General features: G+C 41.0%; 1 protein-coding gene across 2 annotated transcripts in view; it reads left to right on the top strand.

Annotated features, from left to right (window-relative positions):
- The window catches only part of Nek7 (NIMA related kinase 7), a 129,083-nt gene that overhangs the window by 89,555 nt on the left and 19,156 nt on the right, over window positions 1-20,372 (top strand). For both annotated transcript variants that reach the window (XM_075988129.1, XM_075988130.1), the window contains exons 6-7: window positions 10,874-10,982; window positions 11,843-11,950. In XM_075988129.1, coding sequence (XP_075844244.1) covers window positions 10,874-10,982; window positions 11,843-11,950 — 217 coding nt within the window. The remainder of the gene's footprint in view (window positions 1-10,873; window positions 10,983-11,842; window positions 11,951-20,372) is intronic.

Below are 20,372 nucleotides of genomic sequence, written 5' to 3'. Positions count from 1 at the left end.
CACCAACTTTATGTGCACAAAATCTCCCCCACTTTGTTCTTTATCTGGACACAGATTCAATATTAATTAAATCACTGCTTGGCCCATTAGCTCTAACTTTTAATAGGCTAACTCTTACATCTTAATTTAACCCATCTCCACTGATCTGTGTATTGCCACAAGACTGTAGCTTACCTTTTGATAAAGTTCCAGCGTTTATCTCTGGTGGGGCTACATGGCTTCTCCTTGACTCTGCCTTCTTTCTCCCAGCATTCGGTTTAGTTTTCCCTACCTACCTGTGTTCTGCCCTGCCATAGGCTCAAAATAGTTTTCCTATTAACCACTGGTGTTCACAGCATACAGAGGGAAATTCTACATCAACCACAGAAGACAATATTCATAGAAAATTAGTAACTTCTGCTGCAGTAATGTGTATAAAGAAGATAGGGGTTTCATCAGGACATTTGGGAGGAGAATGGAAACTTTTGATGGCAGTAAAAGGCAATGGGTGCTAGATGACCGTGATTTACTTTCTCTTAAGTGATTGAGTCACAGCTACCATATCTATAAATTAGTTTATAATACCTGTGTCTTAATGTTATTATGAGGGCCAACTCACACACACATATAGACACATACAATACATACATATGTGTATGTTATCTGTTTACTTATTTTTAGACTTTTACAAATAAATGAACACACATTGTCTGGGCAATCTGAATTTTTGATTCAATAAGTACTCAAGTTTTTTTTATTCTCTTTAGGCCTCTGAGTGGTACTCTACCTAACCCACCCCTTCAGTCATCCAGTTTACCCTCTCATTTCAGAGTGACTAGCCTGTCTGTGCGAGAGGGTTGCACCTTTACTTTCCCATGGGTCTGCCATGGTGACTTGTGTGTGGCATTGTGCTTTCCTGTGCTCTTCTGTTGACATACTGTTATGCAGGAGGGATTGTCGTACATCCCTCCACCTTTCTCAGTTCAAGCCTTATCTTTCCTGGTTCTTTAACTATAACCTGCATCTCCTGGGTTAATTTTTTTATCTTTTAAATATCTTTGTTTCATTGTTCTTTTATGTGACTACATATATATACACATACAGACATGTGAACATGTTCTTTATTAATTCATTCATTCAAGAAATTTGTGTTTTGGTGGGGAAGGCAAAGAAAAATGATAAGCAAGTGTATGGTTTGCCAGATCCTGGTTAATATAGTTCAAAAAAGCAAAAGTGGAGTTAAGAGGAAAGGTAAGCCATCCCTTGAGAAGATCTGAGAGGGTCGCACTGATCAGGTCTTACCAGTGCCACCTCTGCCTGCTTTGCCATTCAGCCACTGTCGAAGCTCCATGAAAGGCTTCTGTGGTGACCTCTGTCAGAAATTCCAGTGGTTTCCTGTCCTCTTTCTTCTTGATTGCTCGGCAGCATTTGAATCTCCTTTTCGGTTGTTTCTTAGAATACTCCAGATGGCTCACCACGTATCAAAGTAATGTTGTTTATTGCTAACCTCTTCTTAGGGAGTTGTCTTACTCTTGACTATTAAACGTAAGGTCTCATGTAGTCCAGGCTGGCCCCAAACTCACTATGTAACAATCTGGTCTTGAACTACTAATCTTTCTGGTTCCTCCCTAGTGCTGGGTTTGTAGGTGTGAGTTTCATGCCCAGTCATTTTACTCCTGCAGTTTTAAAACCAAACCCAGCCTTTTGTTTGTCTTTTGACCCATTATGGTATCTATGCCTCTGAATTCAGTTATTCTCTGTCTGGAAACAAACTCACAATCTTATAGACTGCCCTTGTATTTCTAAGTGGAGGCTCAGCTTGAGAGCATGCTAGAGATCAGAGCTCTTCTCTGACACTTTGCGCTCTCTCTCTCTCTCTCTCTCTCTCTCTCTCTCTCTCTGTGACCTATTTCAATTTCTTGCAAAGTTCTGATCAATTTTTAAATTCTATACATTTTTCAGATTTCTCCTTTGTTTAGTTCCCTTGCCCTTTTCTTTCTGGAGTTTGAAATTAGCCATCTCTCTTCAGAGTGAGAGCTCTTCAATTCACTCACCAGGATCCATTCTACAAGTATATTTTTTCATCAGCTTTTGGGTGTCCTGGAAGAATAAGAAAGCCCCTGCATGCAGTCACATCCTTCGAGGATTTCTTAATGATGGTAAATAGTGGATTGTATGGCAGCCTGTGTTCCAAGGAAAGACTCTCAATCTGTGTGTCCACCTTCCATGTCCCTGGAAGAGTGCCTGGCCCAGGGTAGTCACTTAAATGTCTCCTGCAGAATCCAGCTCCTGCTTTTCCCATAGTCTCTGCGGATGTCAGTTCCTCGACTGTTGTCTTAGTGTTTCATCCTCTTGTGTCATGTATGCAGTTCCGTGTGCAAAGAGCGCCCCCTCTTCATTCCTGGTCAACTTTCTATCTCTATATCCTTGAGCCCTTCACAGATACCAGTTCCTCAGGCCTTTCCCTTTGACCTCAAAGATGCGTTTATATAAATGTATTTAGAGATATGCATTTTTTTCCTCTGGAGACCAGTCTTTTCCAGCATTTAGTTATGCAACTCCATAGTGATTTTGCATACATCATTTTATTGATATTTTCATTTGTTTGTGACTTAATGTTTTCTTGACCCGACTGTGTCCTCTTTCTTCACTAGGTTGTCTGCTGTTAGGGAGGTGCCTGGAGTTCCACATCCCATATAGCAATTGGTTCTGTTAGCTTGGCTACACTTTCCTGTTCCCAGGGCCAGTACGCGACATGGGTGGCAGTTTCCTCCTACTTTATACCTTGGTCTCTTCCAGACTTGCTCCATTAGTGGGTGACCTGCTGGCATGATAGAAGAGGCTTCTGCTGCAGCAGTTGCACAAAGGGGCATGGGTGGAGGCTCCTAAAATTCCACAGTTGTTTTCTAAACTCCCAGTTTTAAAGGCATTATGAAAGGATAATGGCCCAGGATCTTCTTTCATGCAAGAATATGATAGTGGCTTAACCTTAACACTTCACAAAGGCAGCAATGAAGGCTTGCATTGTGTTTAGAGTTTCGTAAAATCCCCATGCAGTACCACTGTGTTTCACTCTCTCTCAAGTCTTCAGCCTAATTGGGTTAGAAACGGATGTATAGCTCCTGGTCTTTATTCCAGAGATGAACCTCTGGATAGCATTGCATCAAAGATTCTCGCAAGTAAATAATTAATTGGTTTAGAGCAGACTGACAAATATAATTAAGCAATTTATAGTTGAAATATTCAGTCTTTCTCTAATTAGTGACAAAGGAATTACCTGAGGCTGTGGTCAGATGAAATACTTCCCAGTTGAGTTTGAGGATAAAAGGAAGTCTGGGATTTTTTTTTTCATCATAGATTTATTCATTAGCTGTAATCACAAACTCTAAAATAAAACGGTCTTAGGAAAGATTTGAGTTCAGTTAAGTCATGCCGTTGGTATATATTTTTTCTATTTTGGACGGATGGAACTCTTGTATAATCCATCGTGTGATGAGCCCTGTGTGCTTATTTCACTGTTGAAATGTCAGGAAATATGTCTATTCAGACTCAAATGTAAAGGAATGAAACTAACTAAATACATGAACAAGAGTTCTGTTTATGCTTGTCAATGGTATCATTACAATACTTTTTAAATTTTTATAACCCCTTTTGCAAAATATACTCCATTCATTGAACTGACGTAAGTGCAAATAAAAATTTATAGTGTATGCTTGAAAGTCAACTCAATAGAAAAAAGTAAATATATATTTATATTTTTAAAGCCTGTATTTTGTTGCCCTTTCAGTACAACACAGTTGTATGTAATTAATCTCTTTAGGGGAAGCTCAGGAGTCTAGCAGTTAGCAAATGTCTTACCACAACACTATGTCTAAGGATGAGAGGAATATTATTTTCAAAAATATTTTCAGTAAAATATACAATACATATAATTTAAAAGAATATATATAGACTGGAGGTTGTCATTATTCCAACCAATTAATTAAGGCTCTTATTTCTAATGCATTTAGTCATAGCTTGTCATCTTCCCTGGTACTGTTTCTGTTTGTGGGTCTTTCCCTTTGCATGTGTGTGTCTCGTATGCTCCCTGACTATCAGAGAATTTGGTTCCTTGGAGCCATATGATTAAAGTCACTAGTGCCACCGTGCAGCCATCCTCAGTTGCAGAGGCCCCTGCTTTCCTCTGTCACATGATCCTTTCACATACTAAGCCAGGAGAGTCTTTCTGGTTGAGTCTCTCTGACTTAGGGCTCACCAGATTATGTGAAGCCGGTTCAGAATAATGTTCCTATGGGTTAACTCAAAGTCAGCTGGCTGGGAAGCTTAATTATATCTGTACAAAGTAATCTGTCACATAGTAATGATGATGATGTTGATGATGATGATAATCTGGAAGCAATATTTTGTTTCTTTAAATTTTTAAAACACTAGTTTTATTATTTGAGGATTTTACACAGTATATTTTTATCTAGTCTTCCTCCTACTCCATCCTTTCAGCTCCCCCCCATCGTACCCACCAAACCATCTTCCTAATTCACCTCCTCTTTTATTATTATTTGTATTCAAAGCCCCGGTTGCGATTAGTGTTGACTTTGTGCAGGTGCGTGTGGGCTGTTCATTGCAGCATGGACAACCCATCAGCGGCCACAGCATCGCACTAAGTAGCCCAAGCTCACTTTGAACTCTCTAGCCTGCCCCCACTTCCTAAATCCTGGGATTACAGGTACCCCCACACCCAGCTTAGAAATAAATGTCAAGGGGAATTGGCAAATTTCAGGAGTGAGATAAACCTTATAACTCACCTTATCACAAAATGATAAATTAGCTAGACCATCAGCCATGTTTACAGTAATTGTTATCTTTACAGATTAAACGTTAAAAAATGCATTTACTTACTTGGTTGAGTTACTGTTTTACACTAAGACCGTTTTTGTTTTACTTATCTAAATGTAAAGGTTGTACTGGAAATGCAGTCATTTTGAAGTGCCTTTTATACTTGACCTTTGCACACTTACAACAATGAGGTCCTCCCAGTAGCATCATCTCTCTCTAATAGGGCTGATTTTCTGTGCGTACCGGGATATCCACATTTCCTATTTCAGCCTGTGGCTGCAGTTGCAGTGCCTGTCAGGCCACCAGCCCTTGCCAGTGATGCCAAATGAAGTCGTGCAATAATTGTAAACACCTGTGCATATATTGTATCCATTAGCTCAGTGTATACAGTATGCCATGCAGGGTTCTTACAGAGCAGGGTAACATGTAAAATATTCCATGTATTTTCTTATAATTGTCTAGTTTCATAGCAAAATAGTGCAGAACTTAAGAATTTCCTGACACTGAAAATGATATGCCATCAAGACTGTTACGTAGTCTGTGACATAACTCGAAGGTTATGTATAAACTCTTCACTGTGTGTTTTTGGGAACGTGAGCAGGTGCTTTTCCAAGTCCGTGGTTCCTAATGTTGGGAGGCATCAATGGCAGTGGCCCAGAGACACTTGGGCAAACTACCTAGCACGTCCTTGCAGGAACTCTGGGAAGAGATGGGGCCTACAAACTCAGCCTCTTCTGTGTTAAGCTTCTCCGCTTGCCATCTTGTGGCACTGTTGTGGTTTCTTTGGTCATATAAAAAATTAAAACAACTATCTCACACTTGTCTAGTCTAATTTAACAGAGACAAATATTTTTATTTTGGTATGTCCACGTCATACTGAAGATTAATTTTTCCTTTTTTTAAGAATTATAATTTATTTAGTGATAGGATTTTCTGTGGCTAATTCTGGTCCCAAACTTGCTGTGTGACCTGGAGACTACCTTGAATTCCTGATCCTCCTGGCTCTATTTCCTAACTGCTAACATTACAGGTGTGTGCCACCATGCCTGAATTCTGTTTTTTAAAACTCTAACTTTATATAGACCACTCTATGTAGTATAAAGTGAAACACTGGGACCGCATGGAAGCGTGTTTAGCTGCTGTAGTCATAGGTCCCTTCTCGTAAGACTTACTCACCTGCAATGTAGGAGTCATCCCTTGTGTTATTATGTTTTTAAATGCTTTAGGGGTTGTTCTTTTTTAAAAATATCCTGAAGAAATTTTCCTGGTGTGGATATACCTGTGTTTAGAAGAGAACCTATAGGTGAAAGAACATTGTGACCTGGTTGGAAAATATTCTGCCAAAGAGAGTAAAGTAAGATGCCAGTGGGGTGTGTTCAGTGAGGGCCTAGTGGCCAGGCCCATTATGCTGTGCATCTTAGAAATCAATCTGAAGTCTCTGAGCCTCTTCTTGACCATCAAGAGGACACATCTTGGTGTAATACTGAAATTAGTGTAGTGCTGAAATGCCAGTCGATAGGTGGTTTACCCACAGCATTCTCCCACATCTGTGTATAGCAAGTAGTTGTATATCTGAGTGTGTGTGTGTGTGTGTGTGTGTGTGTGTGTGTGCACAGAACAGGCCAGTTACACATTCAAAAGCAATTTGTCTTTTCTGTAGCCAGTCTCTGCCTTTAATTCTTTGCAATAATAACCACAAAATGTCATTTTATAAAAAGAAATGCATTGTAATTACAAAGGTGTTTGGAGATATAACATCCCTGCTGATGGTAAATATTTGACCTAATTACAAGGTCCTGGTAGAGGAATCTACCTGCCATCGCCTCACACGAGAGCATGTGCATAGTAAGTGAACCTGTTAGGATCTCTGGCCCTGTTTGTTACTTTATTACTAACAGAAATTTGAGAGGGATGACAGACCTGTAAACTTACTGTTTTTAAGTGTGAAAATGTGCCAAATGGATATTTATGTGTTATTTGCTACTGAAATTGTTGACCCACAGACAGTATTTAGAGATGGCAGGGGCTTTGTCAATCATGTCCAAATTCTGTTTAATGCATCAAGGAAACAGGCCAACTTTATCGAGTGACTTGCTCAAGGTCACATGATTAATTATTGTCAAACTGCATAATCCATTTTGTTGTAAGACACGTGTGCATTGTTAGAGGCCCATTTAAACATTTGACAGTAGTTCCAAGTAGGAAATGCTTCCTTGTATTTAACATAAATCACTTCCTGTTGTTGATTTTACTATTTAACCAGCATAATACATTTCTAAAGTTGCTCTATGTAGATTTCAGTCAACAGCTACGTAATTGTGGGGCCCTTTGTCAAAATAAAAAGACATTTTGAGGTGACAGTCAAGTGGCTGATTTTGGACCAAAACAGCCTCATGCCCATGACACTATCCCTGAGAATCCCAGATGTTTCCCTAGGAAAATTTTCTTGATAAAGATTAGCATACATAACTACAGGCTTAAATATTTTTATATGCCATGGATATTAATGCCTGTTACAAGTCAGGATTACTTTTTCTCTGTCAGTGAATGTATGCTGAGAAATTTCACTGAGGCTTTTCCAGAAATTTCTTGAGGATCCTAGAGATGCACCTTGAGAAATGAACAGTGTACTTGGGGCTCCAGTGTCTAGCGTGCAGGAGCCAAGTTTGCCCTGAGTTAAAAGAATAGTATAGCTACTCAGAGCCTACTTTATTCGTGGATCTGGTGTTAAGCATTCTATTTGTAGGATACTTTACGATTAAAAACAAAGGTGTCTATTAAGATATATTTTCTTAGAATTCAAATGGAGGCTACCTGTATCGCTTGTCTTTCATAGCGATGAAAGTCACTTCGGTGGCAATGTCAATGTGCTGTAGCAGGTAAATTGGCCTCACCTCAGTGAGGTGTGAGTAAACTTTTATATACTCAGTGAAACAATAATGTGATCTCATGTTTGTGTTTAAGCTTGTAACTTGCTTAGCTTTTTGTTGCATCTAGTATCTTTGTTGAATTACAATCGAGTGTGTATATGAGTGCTGTTAATGGTGGTAGAATATACATGCACTATTTCAAGGCAAGCCTTTTCTATAAAAATACTAAACCCTAACAAAAGTTATGTCCAAGTGATCCATTAAGCCTGAGGAACAACTTTTGTCCACAGACTTTATTTTGGGTTTAAAGACATTTTATTGCATAGCGTGAACATGGTAAAAATGCCACAAATGTAACCTTTCATGTAAATATTTTTATTGATACTAGTCTTTAGAAACTTCCCTCGTGTTAATTGTTGTCTATGCACATAATTTTAAGTCTTATATTTTGCATTAGATGCTTTATAATATGGAATAAAGTATTATTACAGGGATGCCTCGCTTTCACAAAGCAGGGGCTCTGGAAGTGATGCCATCCTGCATTGCCTTTTGAAAGAGGAGTGCGCATTCGAGTCAGTCGAATACTGTAACCTTCCAGTGTCAGTCCGGGGTTGCCTGCTTTGCTCTTCCCCCTCTTTTAGGAGGCAGGCAACAGTGCCACCATGAGAACAGACAGGTCTTCAACATTCTAGCTGTGGGCTTCCTCAACTCGCAACAGCCCTGCATTTAAAGAATATTTGACAAGCCCAAGCCTTTAAGTAGACATTTCAGAAATTGAGCAATACCCGTAGTATAATCAGACTTTATTTATATTCTGAGAGTCAAATTCAGGTTATTCTGCAGTGACCCTTAGTAAGATACCTGAGCCTTGCCAGGTCAGTCTGTGTGGGTAACATGAGATTAACATGAGCTCATTTTCATTGCTTTTAATCTGTTATAAGGAGCAGTGTCAGAGAAGAATATAAAACATGGAAACAGGTCTTCTCAACCTGTGTACATGCTCCCCAATGTGCATTTTGTGGCCAGTGTTTTCCAGTGCCTTTTATATTCTGTCTTTTATAATGAGACTAAAAATAAACACACACACACACACACCACCACCAACAACAACAACTAAAAAAAGAGATTATGAATTTGAAAGAAACCAAGGGGCATGGGGAGTACATGAGAGGGTGTTGAGGGAGGAAAGGGAATGGGGAAATGATGTAATTCTATTACAATCTCAATTTTAATTATTTAAAATAATAAACTGGTAAGTTGATTATAGTTAAAATGAATTTAGACCCTGTTAAAACATTAAGTTTTTTCTACATGTTCTGATGGCTACATGTTACAGTATATTTATTTTTGAATGAAAAGAGACCCAGTGCCCATCTTCCTGTTGGCATCAAACAGTCCTCTGATATGTTAATGTGGCATTGGGGGAGCCCAGGCACGGGCTTTATTTGGATGCATTCCAAGTCTCAAGGAAAATTATGTGTGAAGAACTGAATTTTGAGCATTGTCCCCTTCCAGCGAAAACTGATATTGACACAGTCTGCCAGAAAAGAAACCCTGCATATTGGAGCACAATATGAGCATCTCTCAATGTTTACCAAGACCCTGGTGCATCTTTACTATTACCTGGCCATTTAGAATATAAGGCTCCTGATTCAGTTGCTAATGCAATTTCAGAATAATTGATTTTTAAATGTCTTATTTGGGAAAGAGTAACATTTTTTTTTTTAAAAAAAAGAGTTTTTTCTGCTGTAGCAAAAGGACACAGTGGGGTGGGGGCATCATTTGTTGCCTTTGGAGAAGGGCACCAGGGGTTTTCTTGTAGCTTTGCCTTTTCAGCCGAACCTCACCTGGCCACAGGTGTAAATCATAAGGGCTAGGTTTTTTTTTCTTCACTTCCTCATATATAGTTCCTTTGTATTCAATACCAAAAATTAATTGGTCAAACTTTTCCGAATGTGGTTTTCAAATACAGTAAAGAAGAGGTTTAAAATCTGACGTGTTAGTAAGTACACACACTTCACACAGATAAAATTGTCTGAAAGCTTTGTGGAAAAACCCATTGAAAGGCACTGTTTCTACATGTGAGTAATTTATAAATATCTTCCAAAAAGCAACCCACTGCACTTCTGTTATGAAAAAAATGATGCTTATGTACAGAATATCCAGTGGGACTGAGAGCTTGGTTCTTGGTGTGCTGCAATCCTAGTCTCTAACAGGTTTAATAGAGGACAATGGACAGAGCTCTGTAGCCATGGCTTGTGGTTGTTCTAACAATTTCCCTGCCAGTCTGTGACCCACTGTCTCCTGCACAGCCTGCTGGTACTCTCTGCTGTTTGTCTCAACTCACCTCTAAGAGTCTGACTCTCCAGAGTGTAGCTTCCTTCATTCAAGGGACAGGTTTAGCTTTGAAAGTGCAGTGGATTTACTCATGGAAACATTTTAGAGAAATACCTTCACTAAATTTTTAATAGATTACAGTATTTCAGGTCGCCAGGATAGCTCTGTATTTAAGAAGGATTCTGCAGTGAAGACATCTGTCTGAAGCAGAACTGTCCTTGGTTTTCACATTTTTTGTTGTGATTTCAAAGCTAAAATCTTATGTGCCGGGCAGGTTTCAAACTCCCTGTCTGGCTGAGGGTGACCTTGAACTTCTGCTTTCAGGCACCCGTCTCACAAGTGCTGGCTTGCACTTCTCTTCCCCCTGCTTCTGCCTCACAAGTGCTGGGATTTTAGGCGTGCAACACCATGCTCACTTTTGTGTCGCTGGGCATGGGACCTGGGACTTCTTGCACGCTAAACACATACTTTAGCAGCTGAGCTGCATACCCAGTAGGAATTGTCTTTTAATGAGTCTCATTGCATTAATATTTCTTCATTTCTCAATCCTGTAGCTTTTCTTGAACTTTGAGATAAATCATTTTATATAGGTGTATTTTTTTTAAATAGTCGGATATGACAGAGATGTAGTGTTCCATGGCTTTTGCTAACCATAAGTAGGAAGGAATGTAAACCATTATGTCAAATGAAATTCCTGGAGTCATTTCTGTGTAGGAAGTCATGCTTTTTCAAAATTAGTAATGGGGAGATGAAAGTTGATATTTTTCTGACTTACTGATTTGGAATGCTGGAATTCAACTTTAAGAAATCTGAATTCTCATAGTCATTGTTTTTTTTTTTAATATTTTCAACAGCATTTTAAGAAACAAAAGAGACTAATCCCTGAAAGGACCGTGTGGAAATACTTCGTTCAGCTCTGCAGTGCATTGGAGCACATGCACTCCCGAAGAGTCATGCACAGAGGTAAGAAGCGCAGGAAACGGTAGCATCGTTTTCAGTCATGTGAGCCGTCAGGCAGTTCAAAATAGCCTCCGTCTAATCCACTGCAGTGCTCTTCTTTGGATACTTTATGTCCAAATTATAGTTTATTAAGATTACAAGTCTATATAAGTAAAGCCCTACTGGGCTATAAATAAGAATGAAAAGTATGGTTTTGCTTGGCTTCTCTGAATATCTTGCTTGTCCTATCGGTAAAGCAAGTTAAGCTGCGGAAAAGCAGTTGGATGTGCACGAGGAAGAGGGCTTGCTTCTTCTCTAGATGAAAGGTGTACTCTGGCTACACAGATTGCTTTAGTCTCCAACCTTAGTCCTTATGCATTCTTCATTATCACTCTTGTGGTTGAGCAGGGACAGTCGCTAAGTGACCGATGTACTGGTTTCGGAGTACTAAAAATTGGGAAGCAATTTATTTCAGGAATTATGATTTCTAAAACTGTCTAATTTTAAATACAGTGCACACAGTGCTGCTAAGCTATGATGTTATAACTGATATAAATATATAAATTGATCTTCAGTAGCATGTTATTTAAACTTGTTATAAAGGGGCATGCATTTATTTTGCGTCTTAAATTTTGATAAATATTCTTTGGAAATGGGTATTAGCAGCCTTCATGGAGGTGTATTGAGGATTCTTGTAGGACTGGAAAATTTGAAATATATGAGAAGCATTCAAAGTATAGTGAGTATTTCATAGTTCAGACTTTCATATTTAATATACATTTTGATTTCTTCTAATTGTAAATATCTATTCTCCAAATATAAAATTTCCCTCCAAATGCTCAGCATTCCATCATCTTTCACCCAATCCCTTCATTTCTTCGCAGATATAAAACCAGCTAATGTGTTCATTACAGCCACTGGGGTGGTGAAACTCGGAGATCTTGGGCTGGGTCGGTTTTTCAGCTCGAAAACCACAGCTGCACATTCTTTAGGTAAGAGACGCAATACCGTTTCGGCTAGTTGCTGTGTGTGTGTGTGTGTGTGTGTGTGTGTGTGTGTGTGTGTGTGTGTGTGTTGGTCATGGTTCAAAACAGGGGTGCCAGCTCTGCAGCATTGATAGCATTCTTTATAAAACTGTTCTGGAAATCAGCCGCTCCTGACAGGTGCCCGCAGTTCCCTGTTACCTTTTACACTGTTTCGATACTCTTGTTTATTTGACCTCAAGCAGGCCCTGAGGTTTTTGTTGTTTGGTTTTTTTTTTTTTTTTTAAGTAATACTGATAAGCCTGACTTTTACTGTTGCCATGGAGAGCGCCTTGTATCTTATTTGTAATGATTGCGAGATAACTTAATGAAGAAGCTCTAGTTTGGAAGAAGACTTCACTGAACATTTTTAAATGCCAGAGGTAATAATAATTCATATATATTTATTTATACGAAGGACATGCGACCGTGATAACCAGGGAAGAAAACCTAAAGATGATCCATAGCAAATGAGAAGGAAAAAAAAATTCCCTTTAGAGTGGAAGAAATCCTCCTCAATTGGTCATATTAGAGTTAACATTACTTCAATGTCCTCTGTACCTAAAATAGAATTGGCGTAACTGAAACCTTGTATCAGAAATGCCAAGAAAATTGTTTAGAAATTCCTGGAAGAAATGCTCTTGAAATGAAGTTTTAAGCAGGGCGTCTCAAGGTGCTTTAGGCCCCAGTTTTCTCCCTGTGCGTGTAAGACACAGGAAAGGGTGAATTCTGACAGAAGAACTAAAGCAAAAGTCAATTAGCTTTAATTTAATTGTGTCTGTTTTTGCTGTCATGATTTCCTTGGAAGCCACTAATTCCTTGATAACATGTGAAATGAGGAGCTTTTAAATGGGCCAGTGAGGAACAATGAGTTAAACTCAATAACCAGTTTAACAAGCATCCAGATAACCAACTGGTTAGAGACTTTTAAAGGCTTTTATTTCTGACGTTTCCCCCAAGATTTGAATCTGTCGTCTATCTTTATTAATAGTTGGTGTTGCACACAGAGTTTGGCTTGATTGAAAGTGTGGCGGAATCGCTGACACGTCCCCGAATTTCAGCTTTATTAGTTATGGGGAGCATAAGATTCCACACCGTTCTGTAACATTTCCCCCTTTGCTTCACACTTAGGTCACAGAACTTCATTACCTTTTCTAGGCACAAAAGACTTGGTAGGAAATTTCATAAAAAGTCAATAAATTTGCTTAACCCTTTGATAAAGTTTCATTTGTGGAGTTTGAGTTCGTGCAGTCAATGTGGTAGACGATGTCTAGGAAGAACTATCACTCTATGCTGCTCACCTGGTTGGCGTGTCATAACAGTACCCTGCCATTAATTCACCTGAAACACTAGTTTATAGTTGCATGCATACACACACATATTACACGTAGCTGGAGAGATGGCTCAGGGGTTAAGAGAGCTGCCTGCTCTTCCAGAGGTCCTGAGTTCAATTCCCAGCAACCATGTGGTGCCTCACATATTACACGTGCCTGTGCACACATGTTTTGCAGCCACTCTTGAGGAGGCTGTAGTTATCCATCCAGCCTTACCGACCTCATACATATAACTTGACGTCCACATTTGAACAATTTGAGATGGACTCAGTCTGTAGCTTACTACTTTTTGCAAAGGCCCTGCATAGGAATGACAAGCATATGTATGCATCTCCAGACTGGGGTGATGTGTCAGTCTAAAGTGTTTGATATGGAGAATACAGTGAATTTTAGTAGATTTAAGAAATCAGTAAGGATTTATCAGATCAGCTCAAATCAGTTATGTGCATACACTCTGCTGCCATGATTACTGACGCTGAGACACTTCTCAAACTGTAGTCAGTGAGGAGGAGAAACAAGGCTCTTTGGTGGTGAATCCATAATGAATGAATTTCTTTAGTAATTTTTTCATTCTGAGAAAAAAAGCATTGCTCTTTTAAATTCTTTCATTCTTGCTGGCCTTTCGTGCACAATGAAGATTCTAATGGTGTGAAGTTCATGTTCCTAAACGAAGTGTACCGAGTAACGGGTTCAAGTTTGCACTCCACCTTGTTAATGATCGTTGGGCCTAATGAAAATAAGTATTGAGAAAATGTCTCCGCTAACAATATATATCTACAGTATAGCGGGACTAGAGATGCTGACACACTTTTTGTTGTTGTCAAGTTGGTCCCAGAATTTTTACTTCTAGAGAATTATTCCTCTGCTATTACACATATTTTTTATTAGAAGCAGATTGATTTGCCTCTCATAGATGAGGATGGAAAGTAATTGAAAACATGGCCACCCATACAAATTTATTTTTCTTATAAGAATGTAGTAGAACAGTCTTATTTATTGTATATTGTTGCAGTTTCTGTCTTTACTGGTAGCCAAGTCTGGGACATGGTTCATACTTACACTAGACCTAAATTATACTGAGATAATAAATAAGATGTTTAATGCAATTCCTAATGAAAAATCAACAACAGAAGGGGGCCCCTAGGATGTAACTAGTTGGCAGAGTGCTTGTCCAGCGTGTACTCTGAATTCTGTCCCCAGCACCACATAAACTGTGCATGGTACATGCTTGTAGTCCCACTGAAGGCAGGAGGACCAGAAATTGAGTTCTTACTTCCCACGCTTATTATCAACTCTACTTTCCTTCTCCATTAAGCATACCTTCCCCAGCCCCACTTTGATCTGAGTGTGAGAAACAGCGTAGCATCCTAGATAGTCCTGGATTTGTGTAATCACAGCCCTGGAGCACCTCTGTCCCGGCCCTTTGTTAACTCATCTGGGCTCATGTTCTAGATTTACAGCTCGAGGGTCCGGAACCAAGGCTACAGCAGCACTCGGGTTGCAAGGGGTGACCGCATGGATGGGACTAGTTGTGCAGCTTGAGCATCTGGAACCAAAGTTGCAGGGTGGTCATGTGCTTGCTCACTGGGCTCAGCTGCCAGAAACACCTCGGTTTCATTACTGGGCCGAGTTTTAATTGACTTTTGGTTGTGCTTTCAGAAAACGTTTAATGTTGCCCAAGTTTCCTTGGTCCCGACATTTGATCATGTGACCCCATATAGGGGTGCAACCCATAGTTGAGAGAATTGGACAAGTCTTGGGTATTTATCCAAAGCACAGAAAACAATGAGGTAACTTGATGTGCTGAGAAGAAAGTGGAGGAGATTTAACAAGTGTGCAGTGGGGCGGGCCTGTCTGGGAGGTAAACTGGCCATCTAAGGATCAGGAACAGGCTTTTGTAAGAGAACCCAGGCAGGGACTTCTCAGGCTCACAAGCAGCTGCAAGACGAGCTCCAGGTTCCCTGCGCAGGGCAAGGGAGAGGTCGTGCCAGGTTTAGGAAGCATTCATATTGTATTCCTACTGTACTGCCCAGGCACAGCCATGAGTGCCCTTCATCGGCTTCAGGTCAAGCATGTCTGGGGTTGTCTACTCAGCTGACTCTGGTTCGTCCCTGTGCCAGCAATGCTCCCCTTTCCCTCTGAGGATCTGTGGACTAAGAAGGCTGTTGGTCGCTTCTGTGGGGTGCAATGTGGACTGTTCTCCAGGTTCTGTCTCCTTTTACCTCCCCTCTGCTACATAACGTGAATTTAGAATCTCCATTTTGTGCTGTGCTACAGATATGGATAGGGCTGTGTATCGAGGGAGACTGAATATAGAATACTATACCTTCCCTATGAAGTTCACCTTGTTTTCTTTCAGATTGTTAACTTCACAGATGTAACAGATGTTGGGAAACCTGTTACCTATTCACATCTTGAAAATTTTATGGTAAAGACACAGCTCTCTCTTGATCCAGCTTAAGGACAACTCCCAACAAAATTGTGACCCCATGGGACCATAATCAAGTATGCTGAAGCAGAGGTTGTGTGGACCCACGTTTTCTATTACGAAGAGCAGAGTGTTTCGGTCTTGTTCTTTTATTTCAGTTAAAACAGTGCTGAACGCAAACTGTTGAGCTGATTACATAGCTCACTCATGAGTCCAGATCTGCAGGGCTGTCACACCAGTTCCCGTTATCCCACTTGGAGACATTAGTCTGACAGAGTCTGATCAGTTCAGTTGATCAAATGTAAGTTAGCCCAGTATGGTTCTTGTGCTGCTGCCCGTGGGCAGTAACACACACGGGCTTCTCTACAGCCCGCCAGTCGTTTAACTTACGGCTGCATCTCTCCTGGTGCTGAGGAAAGCGCAGAGGGGTAGGTCTTTGCTTCTTCGTTTGGAGCTATTCTCAGAGATTTATTTCCCACTCTAACAGTACTTAGTGGCATTTTTCTGGCTTTCTGTCCAATCTGGAATCACCTAATCTGCAGTGCATTACCTGTGAATCTGCTGTGAAACATACCCCGCTTTCTCGTGTTCTGAAGTACTTTGGCTGCTTCCAGACTTAGGGAAAATTAAAACAAACCCAGCATCTGGGGCTGTGGGACATTTGAACTAATGGCTGTTTTCTCCACTATCAATCAGCAGCAGAGACCTGAGGAACGGGCGCTAAAGGAATGGGACTTAGAGACTGGTTTTACATAGCAGGCTGAGTTGAACTAAATGTGTTAGTGTGGGTGAGATTATGTGGAAGAATGAAATGTATTTCTGCATCAGAGCATTTTGTGTCTCTTGTCACCCAGAGTCCTTTGCAGCCTGCACTTGGCTTTCAGTGGCCCACCCTCCTCATGTAACAGGATTTCAGGCAGTCTCAGTCCTATATTGTCTTCAGTTCAACATTTGGCTTTGATTGCATAAGGCAGAGAGAGCATGCCGATCACTCTCTGGCTGCTAACTAAAGCCTCCTGCTTGACTATGACACAAAACCCTTCCACTACTCAGTGTCTTATCTTCACTGACTGGGCAAGCCCACTCTGTGTCCGGGAAAGGAGAGCCCAGGAATAATGCGCAGAGATAAAGGAAAAATGCCTTATCTGGTCTTCTGTAGGTGCCACCCAAAACAACCAATAATGAACTCTTCTAGTGGAAATCGTTGCGAATGAAACAAAAGCCATGCAGGCCGAAAGGAATTTTTGTCTTTCTAACCTGAGTATCGACCTTGGAGACTGCCCAGTGGATCTTCAGTTGGCTCTTACGATAAGCACAGTATTTGGGCAATCTACCCAGTTAGAATAAATGTTTTTTTTTTTTTACTTGTCAACCTTCAAAAAGTCTAGACCAAATGGCATATGATCTGTTCCCTGTTTTCTAGTTTCCCTTCAGTTCAGTAGCTTGTGAGATAAGTACAGTTACTTAGATGCATGTCAGTAAATGGCCAAACCAGAGCGCACCATTACCATAAGCCATGGTTTTTCTATAGCAAGTGTTATTCTTCCTGTAGTGAGTATATTGGCATCTCTTACTTTCCTACCGACTGCCGCCCACCAAAAGATAACCCAAACAAGAACACCTTCTCAGAGTGGTCCAGGGAGTTCTCAGATACCACACGTTTTATAGCACTCTATGGTTTGCTGTACTCCTTGGTGTCTCGTGTGGGTCTTGTTGTAGCGTGTGTCTGAGGCACATGGGATTGAATTCCCACTCTCCCACACAGTGCAGGAATCCCCAACAAAGCACTGCCTCCCACACTGCTCCAAATTCAATGGGATAAAAACAATAGAAATGTATTACTTTGCAATTTCATGGGTACCGCATCCAGTCTGGATCTTGGTGAGCTAACTAGAGTGTATCTGCAGTGCTCCTGGTGGCTGTGGTACAGCATCTGTTTCTGGTTTCCTCTAGTTTCTGGAGCAGAATTCAGCTTTTTGGTGCTGCTAACACTGTGGCTCCTGTTTGCTAACCATCTGTTGGGCTCAAGGCCCCTCTCATGTTCTAGAAAATGCTTCCATATTTTGGCCATGGTATGAGCCTCCCTCCTACTCGGGTCTCTTGCTCTTTTATTGTATCTCTTTGTGGTCATCTAGGATGATCAGTATTGTTACAGGTATAACCTTACACCTGTAGAGTCCCCTTTGGCAGGTGTCATAACGTAAACAAGTGTAAAACGGAGTAGGAAGATCACATGACCAGCCTTCTGCCCCTTCACCATCGTGAAAACCAGGGGGTTTAATGGTAGAATGGTTTCATTTCATTGTCAAAATGGAGTGGTTTCTTTTTTGTGTGTGGGGGGGAGCTGTAGTATTTTAAATTATTCCCAAAAGTTTCTTCTGGCCGCAGGGGCTTCTCACTTCTCTCACAGACATGCTTCTCAGTGGCTTCCCTTGCAAGGCCTGGGATGTAGGCGAGGAGAAAATAGCAACAGGAGGGAAGCTTGCTTAGGAAAATTAATCTGAGATACAAATACCGCCACCACACAGCATGCTCCTGTGCATGCAGTCGAGGTGGTACGGACTTACTGACGCTGACCCAGCGAGCTCCTGCCTGCTGCAGTGACAGCACCGGTGGGAAGAGATGCACTGGTGTGTGGATGCGGCTGTGCATGCTTTCAGAACATCCCCGAGAAGAGAAGGTGGAGAGGATTTTTCTGTGTGCACATGTGTGAATTTAGTTGTTGCATGTGATTGTTCTATACCCTAAAATGAAATAGATTTCTATATCTAACTAGAAGGTGCCAACATTGGTAACTAGAGTAGACAAATACTTGAAACCCCTGGGGAGAAATTGTGCTGCTGCCGTATCATAGGACAGCCTGAACTCTGTTTATCTTTCAAATGGAGACAAACATCTCTCTGGTCCTGTGATGTTGTCGGCAGAGTAAACGCATGCCCACTGTCTGGGCCAGATACTAGAATTTCACACTGGAATCTCTTGAGTGTATATACGTGTTCCCCACACTGTTTCCAAGTGTGATGCGTCCTCTACTTCCAGCTCAGAAAATTAGTGTTTCTGAAGCAGGCAGTGAGACAGCTTCCTGTCTGGTGCCAGGTGCCACCTGCGGTCACGCACTTGTTTTCTCCACACCTCTCCTGGCTCCTCTCCATGAGTCCATCTTTGCCGCGCTCCTTGCATCGTTCGGGGTGGTGTGGAGCGTAGAGGCAGCATATGTTTAGACAGTCCTGGAGGCCGCTTCCGCTGGTTTATTTTTAACTTCCTGTCCTTTCCCTACTTAAGTAATTGCTCTGTGAAGAAGCTATTATCTGCTTTAAACTGTGCACATTTAACCTCCCAGCCACCATAACAAGTGTTTATTTAAAACAACCACAGTAGCGTAGCATCGTGTAATTTTCACGTGCAGCCCCCTGAATTTCTAGCTTTTCATGATAGTTTCTCTTCTGCCTTGGTTTGGGGAGGCAAAAACATTTTCAGTTACCTTGCACGGTCGTCGGTTTAATGAAGTAACTGTCTGCTAAATGGGCTTAAATTCTAGGTTGCCCTGGGCAAGTCTTCTGTCTTTGGCAACTTGCCTGACCTGGCAGACCTCATTACTGTTTAGGAGTCCAGTGTCTGAGACAGCACCTCAGAACAAGGCCTGTGTGGCTCTGCCGTGGTCCCCACAACGTTAAGAAGCTGCCCTGTTTATTCCTGGCTCTCCAGGACCTAGAACAGCGTGTACCACAGGTAGCACCTGAGACATTTGTTAAGTCACTCACCTAACACACACAGTGACTGCAGTGCCCGGAACAGGGGAGTGAAGAAATCCACTGAGCCAGAAATTCCTTCTGCAGTGTCACAAGTGTTATTAAGTGTGCCTCGCAGATGACAGATATTTTCTAAATGTTTTTTGCAGAAGAAATACTGATCTAGCATTCAGACATCCCACAGTGACCTCAGATTAGACCTATAATAAATGAAATAAATTTGATCTCTTTCCATTTGGTCTGCCAACAGCATTTTTGGCTGGCTCATAAGTACAAAGGAGAAATGGAAATTAATGCTTCGTCTCTTGGTTGTGTATTTGAATCAAACTATGGTTAAGATGACTTGTGCCTTTTTAGTTTTCCCAGCAAGGAATGTTCAAGGCGTTTTCTTCTGCAGTTTGTCCCGATTCTGAGAAAAAGTGGCCTGAATTGACTTGTTTCTCCTTGAGCTTTCTTATATGGCTGACCTAAAGAACAGCTCTAAATAAAGAGTGTATTGGGTTTTTTTCTTACCATGTAATTTTTCATATAATTTTTTAAAGAATTTTTTTTTTACAAATGCTGTAGAATTGAAGTGTAAAATGTGTCTCAGAGATACCTTGTTTTGCAAACTATCTCATTTTACACACTATCCCTTCTCATAGTTAAGGGAAATGAATAAAAGTAGCCCTAGAGGACCAGGCAAAATGTCTCAGTGGGCAAGTGTGTAAGTGGGTAAGCGTGTAAGTGGGTAAGTGTGTAAGTGGGTAAGCGTGTAAGTGGGTAAGCGTGTAAGTGGGTAAGCGTGTAAGTGGGTAAGCGTGTAAGTGGGTAAGCGTGTAAGTGGGTAAGCGTGTAAGCGAGTGAGTGTGTAAGCGGGCAAGTGTGTAAGCGGGTAAGTG

The sequence above is a fragment of the Microtus pennsylvanicus genome, chromosome 10 (genome assembly GCF_037038515.1).
Source record: "Microtus pennsylvanicus isolate mMicPen1 chromosome 10, mMicPen1.hap1, whole genome shotgun sequence".
Classification (NCBI taxonomy): Eukaryota; Metazoa; Chordata; class Mammalia; order Rodentia; family Cricetidae; genus Microtus; species Microtus pennsylvanicus.
This window is presented reverse-complemented; position numbering and strand designations above follow the sequence as displayed.